Here is an 18,326-nt window from a genome sequence, read left to right as displayed (position 1 = left end):
AATTCCTGTATATCATTGACAACACACCATGAGCTACTCTTGCAGCCCATCTGCACTGCTCAGAGAACTTCATATCTGCCTGCACAATTACCCCCCAGGTCCTTTTCATTCTCTACCACTGTCAGTGTAATACCACAGAGTTGATACGTTGCTCTGGGGTTGCTGTTTCCCATATGTAGTACTTTACATTTGTCAATGTTAAACTTCATTTGCCACCTCTCAGCCCATCTGCTCAACCTTTCCAGATCCTGTTGCAGCAGCATAGTGTCAGTAGTGTCCTTGACAACCCTGCCAACCTTTGTATCGTCTGCAAACTTGGACATTAAGCTTGATATACCATCATCAATATCATTTATAAATACAGAAAACAATAATGGACCCAACCCTGAGGGAATCCACTAATAACATTAGTCCACGATGAGCAGTGTAGTAGTAGTAGTAGTGGCATGTGATGTAAGAAAGCAAGTGTATGAGCTTATGCAGCATCAGCCAAAAAAAAAAAAAAAAATCACGCCATTCCCTCCAAATGCCTGTCCAGTTCCTCCTTAAATTTATTTAACCTGTCAACTTCCACAACAACAGATGGAAATTCATTCCAGTAATTAACTACCCACTGGCTAAAGGCAAATTTCCGCACATCTATTCTACATCTGTCTTTTTCTTAATTTGAATTTATGCCCCCTTAGGTTCGTAATCTGAACAAGTGGAAGGATCCCATCAGAATTCAGCGTGCTCAACCCATTCAAGGCCTTATATACCTCAATCAGATCACCACACAGGTGCCTAGTTTCCAGCCACTGCAATTTGCAGAACTTAAGCCTCTCTTGGTAAGAGGATCCCTTCATTCCCCTCACCAATCTTGTTGCCCTTCTCTGTACACGCTCAAGTAAATCTACATCCTTCCTAAAATGAGGCCTCCAGACCTGTACGTAGTACTCAAGGCGTGGCCTGACCATTGCCTTATACAGAGGGACAATCACCCCCTTCTCCCTGCTAGCAAAATTCCTATATATCATTGACAAAACCCCATGACCTGACCTGGCAGCCTGTCTGCATTGCTCAGAAAACTTCATATCTGACTGCACAATTACTCCCAGGTCTTTTTCATTTTCTACCACTTTAAGTGTAGTACCACACAGTTGGTACGTTTCTCTGGGGTTACTTCTACCCATATGCAGTATTTTGCATTTGTCAAGGTTAAACTTCAGTTGCCACTTCTTAGTGTCTATTGATTACCACTCTCTGTCTTCTCCCCCTCAACCATCCCTTTATCCATAGCAGCAATTTGCCTCCAATGCCACACTGCTCCAATTTTTGCAGCAGTCTTCCAAGTGCAACAGTATCAAAAGCCTTTCTAAGATCGAAGTATATAATATCAAAGTTATTCCCTGCATCCAGTTCTTTTCTGACTGCATCATAGTATCCAATCAAATTGGTCAGGCAAGACTTCCCCTTAACAAAACCATGCTGTGTCCGAGCTATAACTGAAGTCTTGTCTAGATGATCCTGCAATGCGTCATTAACCAATGACTCCATTATTATCCCTGTAACAGAAGTCAAACTAACAGGTCTGTAATTACCTGTGTTTCCCTTTGATCCTCCTTTGTGGATTGGGGTCACATTTGCACATTTCCAGTCCCTGGGTACCTCCCCTGAGTCTAAGGAAGCTCTCATAATTATGGCTAAGGGTTTCTTACTTCTTTTGCTGTCTCCTTTAATATAACTGGATAGACCCCACCACCCCATGTGCTTTTCTTATGTTTAACTTCAACAATTTCTCTTCCACTTTGCTTTTAGTTATTACAAAATCATTTAACTCTCTGTTAGTGTTGGATAAACATCTGGCCTTCCCCTCCTTAAATAACACCTCATGTGTGAATGTAGATGCAAAATACTCATTTAGTTTGGCAGTTATTCAAACCATTGATATCAAGTGGACCAATCTGATTTATCCACTTCCTTTTAGAATTTATAAAATTCTAAAAGGAAGTTTTTCTTTGGTTTTTAAAAGGTTTTCCTTTGCATCCTTTGCCAAAGGTTTCTCATAATCTGCCTTCGCTTGCCTAGCCTCCTTTGTGACTTTATTACAGACTAGCTTATACCTATCATAGGCATCTGTGCCACCTGATAATTTATATGCATACCACCCATTTTTCTACTCTGCCACAAGTCTCATTAGTTCATCTGACATCCATTGGGGCCTAATGGATGTCATTAGGCCCAAATGAACCTAGAAGAGTAAGTATTTCTTAGGTGGAACAAAAAACCTACTAGCTTCCAAGATTAATTCCTTGAAATCTTCCCATTTAGAATTTGCTGTTGATAACATCATCAGTTGGTCCCACTGTATACAATTTAAAATATTTCCGAGACCATTGTAGTCTCCTTTACGAAAGCAAAAACCCTTCCCTTTACCCCTGATAGTAGTTACATCTTTAAGTAATTCCTACATCGGTATACTGTGAGCACTGCCACCTAGTGGCTCCTTTATCTGTAAATTCTTAATGTATGAATAATCACTGCTGATATTGATATCCTGGACTGATACTTCTAGCACTGGTATACATGCAAGCTTACATGCTCCTACTCCTATTCCTAGTTACCCTAACACATCCCATATACCCACCTATTTCAGGATGACTGCCATCCGTCCCTGAAACCCCCAACACCCCACCAGTATTTTGCTTCTCGTTTTAAAGTTTTTTTTTTCAACCACAAATCCATGGTCACATATTTTAATAATAATATTTTGAAATACTAATAATTATCAAAAAAAAAAAAATTATTCAAAGAAGTGAGTTTAGTTATGATATCGGTTCACTTCCTCCTCTCCTTCAACCATTGTACACCAGGCTAAATCGCTTATGAATGGCACTAGATCACCACATTGCTACTTTTTCATAGGTGTCATTACCTCTACGCATACTTCTCTATGCAAAGCCTGCCAAAATAAAGTGTTCCATGGTCTATTTGATTATTAGTCTATGCCAGTAACCGAAAAAAATTATGTTAAATATTATAATGATACAAAAGCAGTGTATGCTACAAATATGGAAAATTTATTTATTTATTTTATTTTTAATTATTAATTATGATTTTTCACGGAACACAGTTTGGGAAATGCTGGTGTAGATGAAGCTGTATTTAAATGGGTGAAGTTGATTCGAGACCAAAACATGCCAACATCAAGGCCATTGACAAAAAAAAAGGCTATGGAGTACACATCTTTTCTGGGGCATAAAGCCAATTCTGGTTAGCATTCACCAGAAATAACTTTAAAAAGTTATTTCTGGTGAAAGTGGAGTTGTAATCAAAGAAGACTGTACTCATTGAAAAGAAACAGTTTTGAAAAAAATTATGGAGGACTACAAGCCGAAAGACATATTCAACACTAATGAAACAGGTCTATTTTTTAAATGTTTGCCGAACAAGACCTTGAATTTTAAAGATGATAAATGGTGGTAAAATTAGTAAGGAGGTAAGTAGTGGTAAAAATAATAAGGAGGTAAGTGGTGATCAAAATAGTAAGGAGGTAAGTAGTGGTAAAAATAGTAAGGAGAGAATTACATTCTTGGTTGGTGCAAATATGGCTGGTAATGATAAACTGAAGCTTTTGGTAATAGGCAAAAGTAAACAACCCTGATGTTTCCAAGAAGAAAAGTCGTTATAGTTGAACTACAACTTAACAAAAAGTCTTGGATGACAAGTGAAATTTCTGAACAGTGGATTTTAAATTTCGATAGAAAGATGAAAAAACCACGTTGATTGTTGACTGCCCTTGCACACCTTCACTCAGTAATTTCAAAACTTACAAGTGCGAAGCTTGTTTTCTTCCCTCCAAATATCTCTTCTAAACTGCAGCCAATGGACCAAGGCATTATCAAGAATTTGAAAATGCACTACCAAAGGCACATACTGAAAAAAAATTATGTTGAGAATAGAAACCAACCAACCTATAGCTTCTATTACAGATTTGCATATGTGCATATCAGTTGGCGAAAGTGTGGAATCAAGATATGACAGAAACAACAATTAAGAATTGTTTAGCAAAAGCAGGTTTTGCCAAAAGACCAATTAACAGCGATGAGAGGGATGAACTACTACAAGATATTCAGCAATATTGGGAAGAACTCCAAGCGAGAAGTTTGATTAGTAGAAAAGTTGTTATTGACAAATTTTTAGGAGTTGATTATGATATCATAATCAATAGTGATTGATTAGTGACTAGTGACAATATTGACAATGAGTTGGATGAAAATTAGGGCAATATTTAGCCTTCCAAACATGAAATGTTTTGGCAGTATTTGAAACAAGGCCTTCAGTGTGAAGAAAATATATTTGATGTTTAAACAAAGAATATTTTTATGAACGATGTACAGTAAAAGCTAGTATACAACAAAAAATAACCAAATATTTCATGAAATAATTCTTATTTCATTCTTATGTATTAATACATTAATTTTTTTTAAATGTTAGAAAATTTATCCCACTTATTTCCTATCTTTTACTATATTATTGAATGTTAAATTACAGTATTTTTCATTGTTGGAAAGGTCATATTTATTTATAACGAAATTCCAGTTTAACAAATTTTTTCCAGCAAACAATCAATTTCATTATATAGAAGCCTGACTGTATATATAAACATACCTCACAGTAGGTCTTAATTTAAAAATTATTTCAGCAATTATAAATAGCCATCTAAACCAATTATATTAAAATATACAAACAAGGGAACACACCTCACGCTTTTGATAATTCCAAGATTTAGATTTAAATGAATTCATGAAGCATTTCCTATATCCAGGATCAACATTTCGCTTATCCACATCTTGTTTCTGCAATCTATTTCATAAAAAAAAAGAAAATTTCTAGCAATTTCAAATAATCTCATTTGTAAAACATACAAGAGCTATTCAAATATTCTACAGCATAATATTTTTTAAAATTTGAAATTCAGTTAAGAAAAGCACAACATTAACTTTGAAAATAAACAGTTCATTCATGTGATTTTTAGTAAAAAAATATTTTTAAATTAAATGCATTATATTTTTAAAGAGCAAAACTCAACATTCTTTATGCTTTAAGGGTAAAACTAAAACAGTTTTCAGAGGCTCGCCAATAACACAGACTAAGGACCTACTAGCAAATGCTCTAAGAGGCATCTGAATTAAATAGTGTAAAATCTTACTGCCTCTAGCCTTCCAGGTATGACTGGAGAGACACTGAGTAATGTTTATGTGGGGGCGGGGGAGCTTTGCCAAAGCCAAACTATCTTAAAGAGATAGGTATACAAATTGCTGTGTAGGTAGGCTTGCACTGAGATATTCAAACACCTGTGTGCAAAGCAAGTTTTGGTACCCCTTTCCTTTTCATTAATTTTGAAACCTACCAATTCACAATTCAATACATTCAGAACTCTTGGTGAATGAGATAAATACTTGAGCGAATACATATTACAATTATTTATTACTGAAAATAGTTTTACATAAAATTGTACTTTAATACATGTAAAAAATACACAATATAGAGCAAAAGCAATAATGAAAAAAACAATGAATATTTAATGATTATATAAATGATATATTTGGAGATAAAAATAAAAGTAAACCAAATGTGCAATGGTAACAGTATTTTAACTAAATTTAAGGAAAACCCCCTTTTTTTTTTTTTTTTTTTTTTTTTAGCTTTGTTTAATAATTCTGTGCAGATCAAGGTCATATATATTTCATTTCTAATTTAAATTCGATAAAAACATTGTAGACTGAAAATGAATTCAAATTACTTTCTTACCACAGATAATACAAAGTTAGTTTGTTCCAGGAAGATTCACTCTAACATTGATGAATTCAGTTCTGTATAATTCTGACTTTGTGACATGGTGCATTATTGCCAAATCTAGCTTGAAATGTGCTAAAATAACAAGACTAGCTATGGCCAGTGTTGTTGTTGTTTTAGTGCATTTCAAGCTAGAGTTGACATTTTTTTTTTTTGTTTGTTTTCTTTGTTTATCTGAAATTAAAAACTACAAGGACTACCAATGAGTTATTATTATGCTAACTAGAGATGGCTCATCTAAATTACGGTTCCTTTGATCCTCATGTATGTCGATGAAATTCTGAAACCGACTAGTGCACTGGGAGGAAATCTTCCTATAATTAGCATTTATCCAGTGGTGTTCAGAGAGTGGATTAAGCAATGACTGAGCAAAGGAAAACATCTACTTGAAAACATCAAAGGAAAGCATGCAGTTTTGTTAAATTTATGATTTTGAGGTTGATTTTCCATTTACATGACAACATTCTACCCTTGTCTATTGATTTGTTTCTATACAGCCAACAGAACCTGGACTTTGTCACTGGCCATGAATAATACATTTTATAACCCTTTTATAACCCTTTGTCAGATTTTTGTACAGTGTTTGTTGTGAGGTTGTTGTTATTTATTTTTTCATGTGCTAATGCTTTAATTTTATTTATAGAGGTTAAAGGGTAACCCCTATTTGTGAATCTTCTAGTTAATTCATTTATTTCTGTCGTTGGAGAAATCTGAGTGGAAGAATATTTAAAGGCATTAAGAAATTGATTCAGCATGACCAATTTTTTGTATGGATAGGGATGATAACTATGGAAATGCAAAAGCATCCCCTTATTAGTGGGTTTTCTATACAGTAAACCTCCGCTATTCGCGGTATCTGTATTCGCGGTTTTGCGTATTTGCGGTCACTGATTTAACATAAAATAAAACCTAAAAAAATGTGAATTTTAAAACGCCGTGAACATTTTCTGCCATAAAAAAACATGGGCGTGGCTAAAATTATCTTTCCCGGTCAAAACAGTGCTCAGTGGGTGGGGGGAGAGGGGTGACAAAATCGCGAGCGTGGATGTTTCTCACTAATCCTTGTTCAGTATGCGTTATGCGCTTGTCATGGAAGGTTTCGTCGTTTGCTTTTAATTTATATGCTTATAAATTGAATAAATTTATCAATTTATAAATTGATATGCTTACAAAAAATTATAAATCTACCGTTTTGCAGTGTAAAACAAACTTTTTCGAGTTGTTAACACAAGAAAGTGACTTTATTTGGACAAGTTCTTTCTAACCCATACAAAAATATGGTTACGAATAACAAGGGAAATGTGAAAAGATCAAAGGTGATGACATTAGCGAATAAAATTGAGCTATTAGACAAAATTTCTAATGGTGAAAGTGTCTCCTCAGTGACAAAACATTATAAAATAAATGAGTCAACAGTACGATCAATTAAAAAATCGGAAGAAAAAAATCGCCGTAGTGTCCGTGAAAACACGCTAATTGCTTCAAAAATTTGCTCTGTAACTCGTGATGTTAAATTAGAAAAAATGGAAAAGGCTTTAAATCTGTGGATAGAAGACCAAACTCAAAATAAAATTCCGTTAAGTTCACTCATTATCCGTGAAAAGGCAAAACTGGTGATAGCACTGACAGGATAAGTTTTTTAGTTAGCAAAGACGCTGGTTTGAAATTTCTAATAAATATTATATTTAATATTAAATTGTTTCTTATTTTCATTTCGATGCCATATGCTTGCATTTCACTATGTACATAGTCATATTATGAAGGTACATATAATACATACATAGACAAAATTTTAGACTAGTTTTTTTTATATATTTCATACTTTGGAACGGAACCCCTTTATTACCATGGGAGCCATTACTCAGTATTTGCGTTTTTGGTATTCGCGGCATTTCTCAGGAACGTAACCCCCGCAAATAGCGGGGGTTTACTGTATATACTAAAAATTTAGTTTTTGATCTAATCTGTGTATGGTAAAATTAAGCAAATTTATAGAGTGGTTTTCTGCTTCAATTTCCAATTTAAATTTTAATCTCTGATGGATGTTATTAAAAACGTGTAGAATATTATTTATGGTCAAATGATCTGTGATAATTGACAAGGCCAAAATACATTTCATTATCATTCCATATGTCGCGTATTGGTACAATAAACTTAACCAAATATGCAGGGGCACCGACAGGAAAATTATAGCAAACCCATGAATAAATTATACACATTCTTTAGAAATCGACCTTCAAACACTACATTCCAATCACAGCATGACCTTGTATACAGCATCGCATGTAAAAACTGCGACGCCGTTTACGTAGGATCTACCACGTGGGTGGCACAGCTTTGAGCAAAACAACACGAAGCTTCACTTCGGGCTGGTTGTTCAAATCATCGGAACTTTCATTTCACGCAATAAACGAACAACATTCAATCGGCTTTAATGAAACAAAAACAATAAATAATAGCATTAGTAATAGCAAAAACAATAAATAATAGCAATAAATAATAGCATTAGTAGAGGCATATGATGCAAGGAAGCAAGCTGATGCAGCATTAGCCAAAAAAAAAAAGAAAGAGAAAAACCCACTCCCATTTCATCCCTCCATTCGTTCCAAATACCTGTCCAGCAAAGCCTTAAATTCATTAAGGCTATCAACTTCCACAACAAAGGATGGAAGTCTGTTCCACCAACCAACTACCCGCTGGCTAAAGGCAAACTTCCACACATCTATCCTACAACTGTCTTTCCTCAATTTGAATTTATACCCTCTCATGTGATTATTCTCAACAAGAGGAAGAATCCAATCAGCATTAGCATGCTCAAACCATTCAAGGCTTTATACACCTCGATCAGATCCCCTCGCAGGTGCCTAGTCTCCAGGCACTGTAATCTGCAAAATTTAAGCCTTTCTTCATAAGAGCAACCCTTCGTTTCATTCACTAATCTTGTTGCCCTTCTCTGTACTCGTTCCAACAGCTCTACATCCTTCTTAAAATGAGGCCTCAGACCTGTATGCAGTACTCAAGGTTTGGCCTCACCACTGACTTATACAAGGAGATAATCACCTCCTTATCCCTGCTAGAAATGTTCCTGTATATCATTAACAAGACACCATAAGTTACTCTTGCAGACCATCTGCACTGCTCAGAAAACTTCATATTTGCCTGCACAATTATCCCCAGGTCCTTTCTATTCTCTACCACTGTCAGTGTAGTACCACAGAGTTGATACGTTACTCTGGGGTTACTGCTTCCCATATGTAGTACTTACATTTGTCAATATTAAACCTCATTTGTCACTTCTCAGCCCATCTGCTCAACTTTTCTAGATCCTGTTGCAGCAGCGTACTGTCATTAGTGTCCTTTACACTGCCAATCTTTGTATCGCCTGCAAACTTGGACATTAAGCCTGATATACCATCATCCATATCATTTATAAATACAGAAAACAACAATGGACCTAGCACTGAACCCTGAGGGACTCCACTAATAAAATTAGCCCACGAAGAGCAGTGTTCATTGATTACCACTATCTTTCTTCTCCCACTCAACCATCCCTTAATCCATAGCAGCAATTTGCCTCCAATGCCACACTGCTCCAACTTCTGCAGCAGTCTTCCATGTGCAACAGTATCAAAAGCCTTTCTAAGATCCAAATATATGATATCAAAATTATTCCCTGCAACCAGTTCCTTTGCAACTACACCATAGTATCCAATCAAATTGATCAGACAAGATTTCCCCTTAACAAAACCATGCTGTGTCCAAGCTATAACTGAAGTCTTGTCTAGATCATCTTGCAGTGCTTCCTTAACCAGTGCCTCCATTAATTTACCTGGAACAGAAGTTCCAGGGAACTTCTGTTCCAGGTAAATTAATGGAGGCATTGACCGGGGCAACTGATAGCCTCCAATGTAAATCATTCGAGGGCATCGCTCTGTTCTTCAGATTCTCATAAAAGCCCATAACAACACTGAGTTAGCACCTAACATCCTCACACTCTTTACATCCAGCACACGCACAAAGACATCCCCCTTGGCAATATTATGCCCTGTTCCCAATAGCTCCACAATCATCAAACAAGCAGTACATTTCATAAGCAAAGGATAACCACCCTCTCAGTTCTCCCGAGCCATGGCACTCCACCTTGAACCTTTTGCTTTGCTGCTCTGGTCTGAGGCATAATTTTGGTTCAAATTCAATATAATTAAAAATACTACACTAAACTTATATCCTAATGCAATAATATCACTATGCACCAGTTATGCTATGAAGTTTACAATATTTATATATATATTTCAATATCAAACTTACAGTGTATGTATTTCGTATCTCCTACCCAGTTTTACATTATATGGATTCCATATCTCCTATTAAATTTAAATTATATGTATTACGCTATAATGTCACATTTGTAAACTCTAAGTAGCTATAATAGATAATAAATTTAACTATCTATCATTATCCTATGTAATTCGAACTCTCGAGAACCTATTCGCATATTACATCTATGCTAAATCACCAAAACTAAAATCTTTATGAATATTGATGTCGCACATTACAGACTGCGCAATAAAGTTAAGTTATTAAAACATGTATGTAGTGCTATAAATTATAGTTTATAAGCTACTGATACTGATTACTACTATGCCAATACCAAATAGCAGATATCTGTACCAATTGGTATAGATATCTGCTATACCAATACCAAACTGGTGGCAAAATTCGAACATTCTTATCGAAACAACACAATGCCAGCAAAAGTCGATTGTGGTTTTTTTAAGCAACTGCGAGGGCCAAGTGAACAAATACACCAAATTAATCAGGAAATCGCAAATACTACACTATTAATTTTTACATCAAAAGTTAGAGAAAAACAATAATTTCAAATCAATAAATAAAAAGTTTCACTTAGCAACTACCAAAATAAATGTGTAGTCAGGAGCTTCGTCAGCAGAATCCTCAATTTTCATTAATCAATTAATCTCTATACTTTACTGATATATTATGAATTACTTTGCTTACCGAACAGTAAGAAGATCAAGTCCTTCTGGAATTTCAAAAGTTTTCACCAAATCTATGCTGTTTTCTCCTTTACAATCCAAATTATGAAGACTTAAAAAAAAATTAAATAATTAATTAATTATATAGGTATATAATTAATTATATACATCTTTCTATACAATATAAAAGTTTCTGGCATACTAAGAAAGTAAAATAATTGTGTTAATATTAAATAACAAAAGATTTTTATGCATCTACCCAATTCTTGGAGTAAAATCTTAAATATATACATTCTCTAAGTTCAAAAGAAGTTAAACTAATAATTTCATAAAAGAATCATGCAATAATGAAATGTTTTTCTTGAAAAGACTTTCTGAGAAATAAATCCAGGAGGATATAACAGGAACATTACATAATGACATCTATCATATAATACCAACAAGAAATGGGTTGCTGAATTCCAAGGTGGGTGCCTCCGTAGCCAGGTGGGCAAGAGCAGCAGTGCGTAGCACATGCTTCTTGATTAGACCGGGGTTCGAGCCCATGACCACCAAATACAGAGGATGCGGAAAGGTCAGGGAATGACCACCACATATCCCCGGAGCAATATGACCTTAGTTACTAATGCTCCTAACAACCAAATAACAACAAACAGCTGAATTGCAAAGGCTTCATAAAGTCACTAAAGAAAAACCAAATCTGGACAACTTTTGACTATATCAACCATAAGAAGAACAATGACAGAATAATGAATGAATAATGACTTAAGCCTGATTCTGAATGATCATCGGATTAGCTTATCACCTACAAAGAACTGAACATAAAAATGGTATCCAAATGGTATGCAGACCAGAAGAGGGTGAACTGTGCAAAGACAATTCTTTAAAAATCTACCCAAATTCAAACATGTTTGTCAGTCAACTCATGACCACGGACTGAAATTTTGCATCATGCCTTCTATCCCTTCATCAATGTCATTTACGAAAATAAGAAACAACAGTGGTCCAAGAAACAATCCCTAAGGGACCCTACTCCTACCAATCTGAAGAATATCAACTAATCACAACCTACAGCCATCCAGCAATCCATCTCAAAATCTTACCATTAATCCCTACCTGTTCAAGCTTATACACTAACCTCTCATGTGGTACCAAGTCAAATGCTTCATTATTATTATTAGCCATATGAGGAGGGGGGGGGGAGAGAAAGAAAGAGAGAGAGAGAGAGAGAGAGAGAGAGAGAGAGAGAGAGAGACTGGGTGTGCCAAGCCCATACTCACCAGATGTCACTCGGGGTTGCTAAAATTCATATAAACTTGTTGAAATTATTCCCTAAATCCAGCTCACGAGTAACTGTATCAAAACAGCATACTAAGTTAGTTAAACAGGATTTACCCTTAACAAAGCCATGTTGTGAGTCCTTCAGATATCTATCTAAATGTCACTGGATTACACTCTTAATCATTGCCTCTAAGATTTTTTCTACCACTGAAGCCAGACTAACCAGTCTGTAGTTACCAACTTCACTCTTAGAACTGCTTTTATGTATTGCCAGTGCTTTTTTTGTCATAGACCGGACCGGAACGGCGTTCTGGCACCTTTTTTCGACGGATTTTCCAAGTTTTAAAAGTAACTTTTGAAAATTTGATGTTTGGTCCACGTGGCCTTGAATCGCCCTGTCGAGCATAGCAGGTCGGCGGCAAAATCATTAAAACGGTGCATGTGGGCTGCTTGTGTGTCGAGTCCGAAGCATGCATACTTCGTTCGCACTGGTTGTGATGGCACTGCTCGGCTTGTGATTGGTCGTGTGGTCGCAGGCTGAGTGCTTACTGCGGGTGGCGACCGTTATGTTTCATTACACAACTGACGTGTGCATGTATACAGTGATTGACAACGTGCAAAAGGTAAATAATTTCTTTATTTTAAAAAATCATTGGTGAATTGAAAATCTTTTTTTAATTTTTAGTGTAAAAGTGTGACCCCAAATTTAAAAATGAAAAAAATTACTAATTACTTCTCAACCACCAGTCCTGCTAATAAAAAGGCCAGAATATTAACAGACACAACGACAGAACACACGAAAATAACGACGCCTGTTGATATTTCTGAATCTGATCTTGAGAAGCAAAGCCAAACTACAAATGACTGGCCGGACTGCTGGTCCTATGATCAGAAAAATTATTTTTTCTTGAAAAATGAATGGCTCTATAGTTGTAGAAAAGTTGGAACTCTTGGAGTAGAAACGAAAATGGGAATGAAACTTTCCAAAGAATGGACCAACAATGAGATAACCTATTCTGGCAAAGATAGGAAGCAACAGTTGAGCTCTTCGAAAAAAAAATTTTTGATCACAGAGAATCTGCTGCACATAAAGCAGCATTAAAAATAGTTGCTGAAAGCAAAAAATTGACTCTTGAGAATGTTTTTTTAACATCATTATCTCACGAAAAAATAATAACTGCAAAAATTTTTCGAACTGCATATAAAATAGCAAAGGAAAATCAATGACTCCATCAGTTTGAAACTGAAATTGATCTGCAAGAACTGAACAGAGATGAAATGGGTCGTATTCTTCATTCTACAAATGAGTGTATTAACATTGTTAATCATGCAAATGAAGAAATGAGAAAAATTGTGGTTAAAGAAATTGTTCAATCCAATAAAAAATTTCATTGATAAATGATGAATCAACCAAAATAAGCAAAAAAACTACTCATAGTATATGTTTGATGCTGTATCAAAGGTGTTGGAATGAATTCACCGATAAATTTCTTTTTGGACTTTAGCATTAGTAGAGGCATTTGATGCAAGAAAGCAAGCTTATGCAGCATCAGCCAAAAAAAAAAAAAAAAAAAACCACTTCCACTTCACCCCTCTGTTCATTCAAAATACCTGTCCAGCTGAGCCTTAAACTTATTTAGGCTATCAACTTCCACGACAAGGGATGGAAGTCTGTTCCACCAACCAACCACTCGCTGGCTACAGGCAAATTTCTGCACGTCTATCCTACAACTGTCTTTCCTCAATTTGAATTTATGCCCTCTCAGGTGATATTATTCTGAGCGAGAGGAAGAATCCCAGCAGCATTGAGCATGCTCAAACCATTCAAGGCTTTATACACCTCTATCAGATCACCTCACCGGTGCCTAGTCTCCAGACACTGTAATTTGCAAAATTTAAGCCTTTCTTCGTAAGAGCACCCCTTTGTTCCATTCACTAATCTTGTTGCCCTTCTCTGTACTCGTTCCAGCAGCTCTACATCCTTCTTGAAATGAGGCCTCCAGACCTGTATACAGTACTCTAGGTGTGGCCTGACCATTGCCTTATACAAGGGAATAATCACCTCCTTATCCCTGCTAGTAAAATTCCTATATATCATCGACAATACACCATGAGCTACTCTTGCAGCCCATCTGCACTGCTCAGAGAACTTCATATCTGCCTGCACAACCACCCCCAGGTCCCTTTCTTTCTCTACCACTGTCAGTGTAGTACCACAGAGTTGATACGTTGCTCTGGGGTTGCTATTTCCCATGTGTAGTACTTTACATTTGTCAATGTTAAACTTCATTTGCCACCTCTCAGGCCATCTGCTCAACCTTTCCAGATCCTGTTGCAGCAGCATTGTGTCAGTAGTGTCCTTGACAACCCTGCCTACCTTTGTATCGTCTGCAAACTTCGACATTAAGCTTGATATACCATCATCAGTATCATTTATGAATACAGAAAACAATAATGGACCCAACACTGAGCCCTGAGGGACTCCACTAATAACATTAGTCCACGACGAGCAGTGTCCATTGATTACCACTGTCTGTCTTCTCCCACTCAGCCACCCCTTTATCCACAGCAGCAATTTGCCTCCAATGTCACACTGCTTCAATTTGTGCAGCAATCTTCCATGTGCAACAGTATCAAAAGCCTTTCTAAGATCCAAGTATATAATATCAAAGTTATTCCCTGCATCCAGTTCCTTTGTGACTGTAATGTAACAGAGTGATGTAACAGAGCTTACCATCGAGAGGGTGTGCATGAGTAGATTTTAGGGAGGCAGGCCAACCGGACTTTTCCTAAATCTTCTGAAATAGAAAGATATTGGATCCACCAGTGTTTTAGACTGAGTGTCTGATAACACACAGAATGCCTGTTCCCCTCTAAGCCCCCACAACCTTGTTTCTGGCAATATGATTTATTTATTTTTAAGTTATGTTAGAGAGAGATATTACTTGTAATTTTGTAATATAAATTTTGTGTTAATCAGATTGTGCACAGAAGTTTCAAATCTTGTTTCAAGGTGGATAGGCAGTGGTGTGCAGGAGCCGGCTGGCACTAGCTGGTTGTTAAATCAACAATGGCTTAAATTGTACAGTGGCACGCACTTCAATCCACAATGGCTAGCGGCATTAGAGAAAATCCAGCCGGGGCACGCTTATTTCAGCACTCTTTGTGCTTCCTTTCCCTTCCTGCCTCCTTCCCTATGCAGTAGCCTGTGTAGAGATTATTTCCGCTAGCAATTTTACAGAAATATTATTTTCTACAGACATCTGCTTAATTCTGACAAGATTGCTTCTTCTCACGTTAATGACATTCCCACGCTCAACATTTGTCAAAGATTTTGCATTTCTAGAATTGTCGTGAACCTTATCAAATTCATGACAATTACCATAAGAAGCAGCCAAGGCAAAATTAAGTGAATGTTTGCTGATAATGGAATTTGTTTATACTTTACAAATTGTTGTAAATCAGTCAAACTTACAATAGATACACACATATTCTTGGGCATGTATTTTTTAAGCAAGCCGATTGTTAATGATTTACCAGCACACTACTGTGAATAGGTGAACATCACATAGGAGGGAGGGTTTTATGTGTGTGTGATAAATTTCACATCAACTGGAATGTAAAGGCTTTTTACAGGCTTAATATCTAAGTTTGCAGACAATAAAAAGGTTGGAAGGGTTGTTAATGACACTAATGACAGTATGCTACTGCAACAGGATCTAAAAAAGTTGAGCGGATGGGCTGAGAGGTGGCAACTGAAGTTTAACATTGACAAATGTAAAGTACTGCACATGGGTAGCAGTAACCCCAGAGTAATATGTCAACTGCGTGGTATTACACTCAGGGTAGTAGAGAATGAAAAGAACTTGGGGGTAATTGTTGTTATGGGGAGTTTAATGGCACATAAGCTACTTTGGCACATAATGCAGGGGTAGTTGCGCAGTCAGATATGAAGTTTTCTGAGCGGTACATAAGGTCTGCAAGAGTAGCTCATAGTATCTTGTCACTGATACACTGGAATTTTTCTAGCAGGGATAAGGAGGTGATTATCCCTTTGTATAAGGCAATAGTCAGGCCACACCTTGAGTACTGTATACAGATCTGGAGGCCTCATTTTAGGAAGAATGGAACAAAGTTGCTCTTATGAAGAAAGGCTTAAGTTATGTGCAAATTACAGTGTCTGGAGACTAGGCACATGCAAGGTAATTTGATTGAGGTGTATAAGGCCTTGAATGGTTTGAGCAAGCTGAATGCTGATGGGATTCTTCCTCTTGCCCAGATTAATCACCTGGGGGAACATAAATTCAAATTCAGGAAAGGCAGTTATAGAATAGATATGCAGAAATTTGTCTTGAGCCAGCAGGTGGTTGATTTCTGAAACAAACTTCCATCTGTCATTGTAGAAGTGGGCAACTTAAATAAATTCAAGGAAGAACTAGACAAACATTTGGAGAAAAAATGGGTGAAATGGGAAAGTTTTTTATTTTTTATTTTTTTTTGGCTGATGCTGTATAAGCTTGCGTTCTACTAATGCTAATAAAGAGATGTTTTTGAAAGAGGATGGCACAGACACACGCCAATCTCATAACCCAACTAATGTTTAGAATGAAGACTAAAAAAAAAAATTTTTTGCTGACTAAAAAAACTAAAAAAAACAACAGTGGTGATAACTATCGTATAGGTTCGTGCAAATGCATCATTTTAACATAGCTATCTACCAAATGCATCATTTTAACATATCTATACACTTTATAGTCTACAATGATTATAACTTACCCACATTCGCTTTCTAACTGAGACAAAACATCCATGCTTACACCGAGAACAGCTCCAAGCTTTTCAGAAAAGTTTAATTTCGATTCAAAGATTTTACTTGGTATATCAGTTTCATCAAACAATGTACGCCAATCTGTAAGAAACTTCTTCAAATTAATATGTTCGGATATCCATGGTCGCTCCGTACTACGGTGTATAGCTTCCATCCTAATAAAATAAAGTGCAAGACTTGACTTTAATTAAACAAGTACAATCAAATATCCCAGAATCAAATTAAAAAAAAGCAGAATGTATCCAACTGAAAACAATAAGACCTGTTCTCAAAGAGAAAAAATAAATAAAGTCCGTATATATATACACACAAAACATACACAAGAGATTTTAACCGATTTCAATACAAGTAAACAGTATTAAACGATTGGCAAGAGCCGGGTTGCCAACTCGTAACTATGAACTAAACTAAACTAAACTAAGCACCAAATGACGTTAAAAAGAAAACTGCAGATTTCCGAAAATGCTAAAAAAAAAAGAGAAAAAAAAGCGGTTAGATAATAGCTTTCCCTATTTACAAGACCTTGGTGCAGTGACTTTCAGGTTTTCAACCTTTTTTTAATAACGGCACCCCTCAGTAATCTATTTTGTTTTGCGCACCCCTACTCAATTTTCTGCCTATTAGAACTTAGATCCGATTGATTCATTCTAATTCTCATTCTCTCTCTCTCTCTATATATATATATATATATGTATATATATAAGTGTCATCGATGAAAGTAAAATAAAATAAAATAAAAATAAATATAGATGGAGAAGTTATTAAACACAAAATGCCGAGCCTAGTTGAAGAAAAAAGAAAAAAAGAATCTTAAGAACCTATATAAAATTAAGTAGAATTAAATCTGAATTAATGCCGAATTAACAGGCCAATCATATGTACAAAAGCTGAAAGAAAACGTACTGTACACGTACTGTTTTTCCTGTTTTTCCTTTTTTTCCACTTCTTCGTTTTCATATTTCATATATATATATATATATATATATGTGTTTATGAGAAGTTATTTCATAATACAATTGTATACATAATTGTATACAAAATGTATACAAAAAGCCGTGAATTAGAGTTGAAATTGAAAGTGTCTGCAATTCTGCCCAGACACGATAGGAGGGAGTATATGATGAGAGCCCTGTCGATCAGTTCGGCCCTGGAAAGATTGTGCAGGGCTCAAGGAGTAGAATTTTTTTCACCCTGGTCTGTGCTTGTTAACAGGAGAGACTGCTTCTACACGGATGGGATGGGATACATTTAAATAGAAAGGGTGCAATAATGTTTGCAGATGCTATCGAGGCAGTGTTAGGTGGGTCGAAAAACTGCTAGTTTGGGGGGATACAATGACTAATAGAATAACAGTAGCCACTGGCAGAGGAGAAAGTGATTCT

At 36.0% G+C, this 18,326-nt stretch overlaps 1 protein-coding gene across 1 annotated transcript in view; it reads right to left on the bottom strand.

Annotated features, from left to right (window-relative positions):
* Pbp49 (proximal sequence element A Pbp49) overlaps window positions 1-17,180 on the bottom strand; it is a 143,381-nt gene extending 126,201 nt beyond the window's left edge. Inside the window, exons 1-3 of the mRNA XM_090389955.1 lie at window positions 16,893-17,180; window positions 10,858-10,947; window positions 4,743-4,845 (exon numbers count right to left, since the gene is read on the bottom strand). Coding sequence (XP_090246081.1) covers window positions 4,743-4,845; window positions 10,858-10,947; window positions 16,893-17,098 — 399 coding nt within the window. The 5' untranslated portion in view covers window positions 17,099-17,180. The remainder of the gene's footprint in view (window positions 1-4,742; window positions 4,846-10,857; window positions 10,948-16,892) is intronic.
* Window positions 17,181-18,326: the final 1,146 nt, after the last annotated feature.

Source organism: Mastigoproctus giganteus, chromosome 2 (assembly GCF_048544385.1).
Source record: "Mastigoproctus giganteus isolate SK-2022 chromosome 2, ASM4854438v1, whole genome shotgun sequence".
NCBI classification, from domain to species: domain Eukaryota; kingdom Metazoa; phylum Arthropoda; class Arachnida; order Uropygi; family Thelyphonidae; genus Mastigoproctus; species Mastigoproctus giganteus.
The sequence above is the reverse complement of the archived record's forward strand: the minus strand, read 5'-3'. Positions and strand labels throughout refer to the sequence as shown.